Genomic DNA, 2,981 nt, shown 5'->3' with positions numbered 1-2,981 from the left:
GCCCCGGGTCCCGACGGTATAACAAATAAAACATTTCGCAACTTAGATGACGAATCCGTCATTGCTCTCACAAAGTACATAAACGAATGCTGGGAGAAGGGGGCCATACCCCAGCAATGGAAAACCGCCAAAATCATATTAATACCCAAACCGGGCAAAAAGCATCTCATAGGAAATCTTAGGCCCATCTCATTGACGTCCTGCATCGGAAAGTTAATGGAAAAAATAATTTTAACGCGTCTCGTCAGATACATGGATGACAACGAGCTATACCCACACACCACGATCGGCTTTAGAACAAGACTTTCGACGCAAGACGTCATGTTGCAGCTAAAGAAAGAAATCATAGACGCCGACACCCTGGATACAAAAGCCATTCTGGGTCTTGACCTGCAGAAGGCGTTTGATAACGTCACCCACGAGGCCATATTGCGCAACTTGCAAAATCTACACGTAGGTCGGAGAGTTTACGATTACATAAAAGATTTTCTCACTAACCGTAAAGCCATAATCATGGCTGGGGAAGCGGAATCCGAAGAATTCGAACTAGGCAACAAGGGAACACCACAAGGTTCGGTGCTTTCCCCTTTCCTTTTCAATGTGGCGATGCTCGGTCTACCTTCAGAGCTAGAACGCATCGAAGGGCTTCAGCACAGTCTCTATGCGGATGACATCACCCTATGGGTGACGGGCGGCAGCGACGGTCACATAGAAGAGATTTTACAACAAGCTGTTAAAACGGTAGAACAATACGTCGAGAACACTGGCCTAAAATGCTCTCCTCAAAAAGCAGAGTTATTACTCTACCGACCTACAAGCAGAGGACGCAAGCGCATTCAAGAACGACCCAACATCACAATCTTAGCAGGGGGTTACCCGACACCTCAGGTACAACACATAAGAGTTCTGGGACTCCGAATATCCGAGAACGGACATAACGGAGAAGCAATAAAGTTACTGGATAACAACACCCATCAAACTATCAGATTGATTCGAAGAATCGCCAACAAGAACTACGGCTTGAAAGAACACAACTTAGTGCAGCTCATCCAAGCCTTCGTCGTCAGCCGCATAGTCTATGTGACCCCATACCTCAAGTTGCAAGTGGCAGAAAAACAAAAGATAGAATGCATGATTAAAAAGGCATATAAGCAAGCCCTCGGATTACCGATCACCACGTCTAACGAAAAGTTCGAAGCGTTAGGAATACATAACACGATAGACGAACTTATTGAGGCTCATACGATAGCGCAATATGAACGACTCGCGCAAAGCAACACGGGAAGACACATCCTGCAAAAACTTGCAATAACGTACGCTGGCCAAAGCGGCAATAAATACAATATACCAAAAGAAACCAGAGAGCGCATCATAATACATCCGTTACCCAGAAACATGCACCCCGAACATCATCGGGAGCGGAGGAATGCAAGAGCGAGAGCACTACACAAGAAGTTCCAACACGACGCGGACGTGGTCTATGTAGATGCGGCCGAATATGCTGACGGTCGACACATGGCAATAGTCGCTTCAAATCAAGCGGGCCACCTGCTGGCTAGCGGCACCATTAAAACAGGAAATTCGGAAATCGCGGAGGAAATGGCCATAGCGCTGGCGCTTGCGTCCACAAGGGCCAGCGTCGTAATCAGTGACTCTAAATCCGCGATTCATAACTTCGCTAAAGGAAGGGTCTCGAAAGAGGCGTTAATGATCTTAAATAACTTTCGCGGAGAGCGCGACGTTTATGTTATATGGACGCCCGCCCACTCCTCCCTCCCGGGCAATGAAACCGCACACACCCTCGCTCGAGAGTTAGCGAGCCGAGCAGGGGCAGGAATGACGCGGAGCCCGCGTGCGGAGAGAGACCGCATGTTCACATATAATGAAATTACCAAGCACTACAGATTAGGCAGGCAGCATTACCCGCCACCACACTCCTCATTAAATAAGCAGCAGGCGACAGCGTGGCGCCTATTACAAACAAACACTTTACCAAACCCAATCGCCTATAATCATTGTTACCCGGACCTCTACTCAGACAGATGTAAACACTGCAATCAGCGGGCGGACCTCAAACACATTATCTGGGCTTGCCCCAACATCGTGAAGGGGCCAAACAACAACATATATGAATACGGAGCAGTGGGAGACCGCGCTGCTAAGCTCAAGCATCGAGGACCAACTACAGGACATCAGGCAAGCCGAGGATGCCGCTAGGGCCCAAGGACTCTTAGCTGCCATCTAAGGGAGGGGAGATAAACTCCTCTGACACTTGCCGTTTTAATAAAAGTTGCTTCTCTCTCTCTCGATACCTCATTTATTTTCCTTTCCTATTTATATGACCACCTAACTAGTTCGTGAGGCATCTGGTCGTTATATATCTTTTTCTATAAATACCAATGAAAGAACTCGTAAAAATTCATCATAGAGCAGGTAGCGCGAAAATTACGGGGACACAAGAAAGCAACATAAACACGAGACCCGTAATTTGTGTCCTTAATTGTGTCTTTAATTGTGTCCGTAATTTTTGCGCTACCTGCTCTATGATGAATTCTTACAAACTCGCCCAGATTTCCGTTCTCATAAACTCGTAAAAGTCGTAGGTAGGCATTCCAGTCCCTTCAGTACAAAAAATAGATATTGGTAGTTCCAGGGACCTGCTTTACCACTGGTGGCGCTGTTAATCCTTTTTTTTTCTTTTTTGTCTGGAGCTCATCGACCCCAACGCTGCTGAAACCCAGAATGAATGCTTGTATTTAATAGTAAGTTGAAGCTGACATCTTTAATTCACGAGTGACCACGTCTACTACTTCGCAATTCCAGCTTTATGTTGTGTTTCAGTGTTTTGTTGTGGAACACATGTGGTGATTTTCTTTATAAATCTGCCTGTGGGCGTTATAAATGCATTCATAATATTCAATAAAAACACGACAGCGCTGGCCCAAATTCGGTTACAGCAACAGCTTCATGAGCTCGACAGT

General features: G+C 46.3%; 1 protein-coding gene across 1 annotated transcript; it reads left to right on the top strand.

Annotated features, from left to right (window-relative positions):
• The first annotated feature begins 824 nt into the window (after window positions 1–824).
• On the top strand, window positions 825–2,302 carry LOC125759204 (uncharacterized). Its single transcript, XM_049417610.1, has one exon. The coding sequence runs from the start codon at window positions 1,132–1,134 to the stop codon at window positions 2,215–2,217; it is 1,086 nt and encodes a 361-aa protein (XP_049273567.1). The 5' UTR covers window positions 825–1,131; the 3' UTR covers window positions 2,218–2,302.
• Window positions 2,303–2,981: the final 679 nt, after the last annotated feature.

The sequence above is a fragment of the Rhipicephalus sanguineus genome, chromosome 7 (genome assembly GCF_013339695.2).
Source record: "Rhipicephalus sanguineus isolate Rsan-2018 chromosome 7, BIME_Rsan_1.4, whole genome shotgun sequence".
Taxonomy (NCBI): Eukaryota; Metazoa; Arthropoda; class Arachnida; order Ixodida; family Ixodidae; genus Rhipicephalus; species Rhipicephalus sanguineus.
The sequence above is the reverse complement of the archived record's forward strand: the minus strand, read 5'-3'. Positions and strand labels throughout refer to the sequence as shown.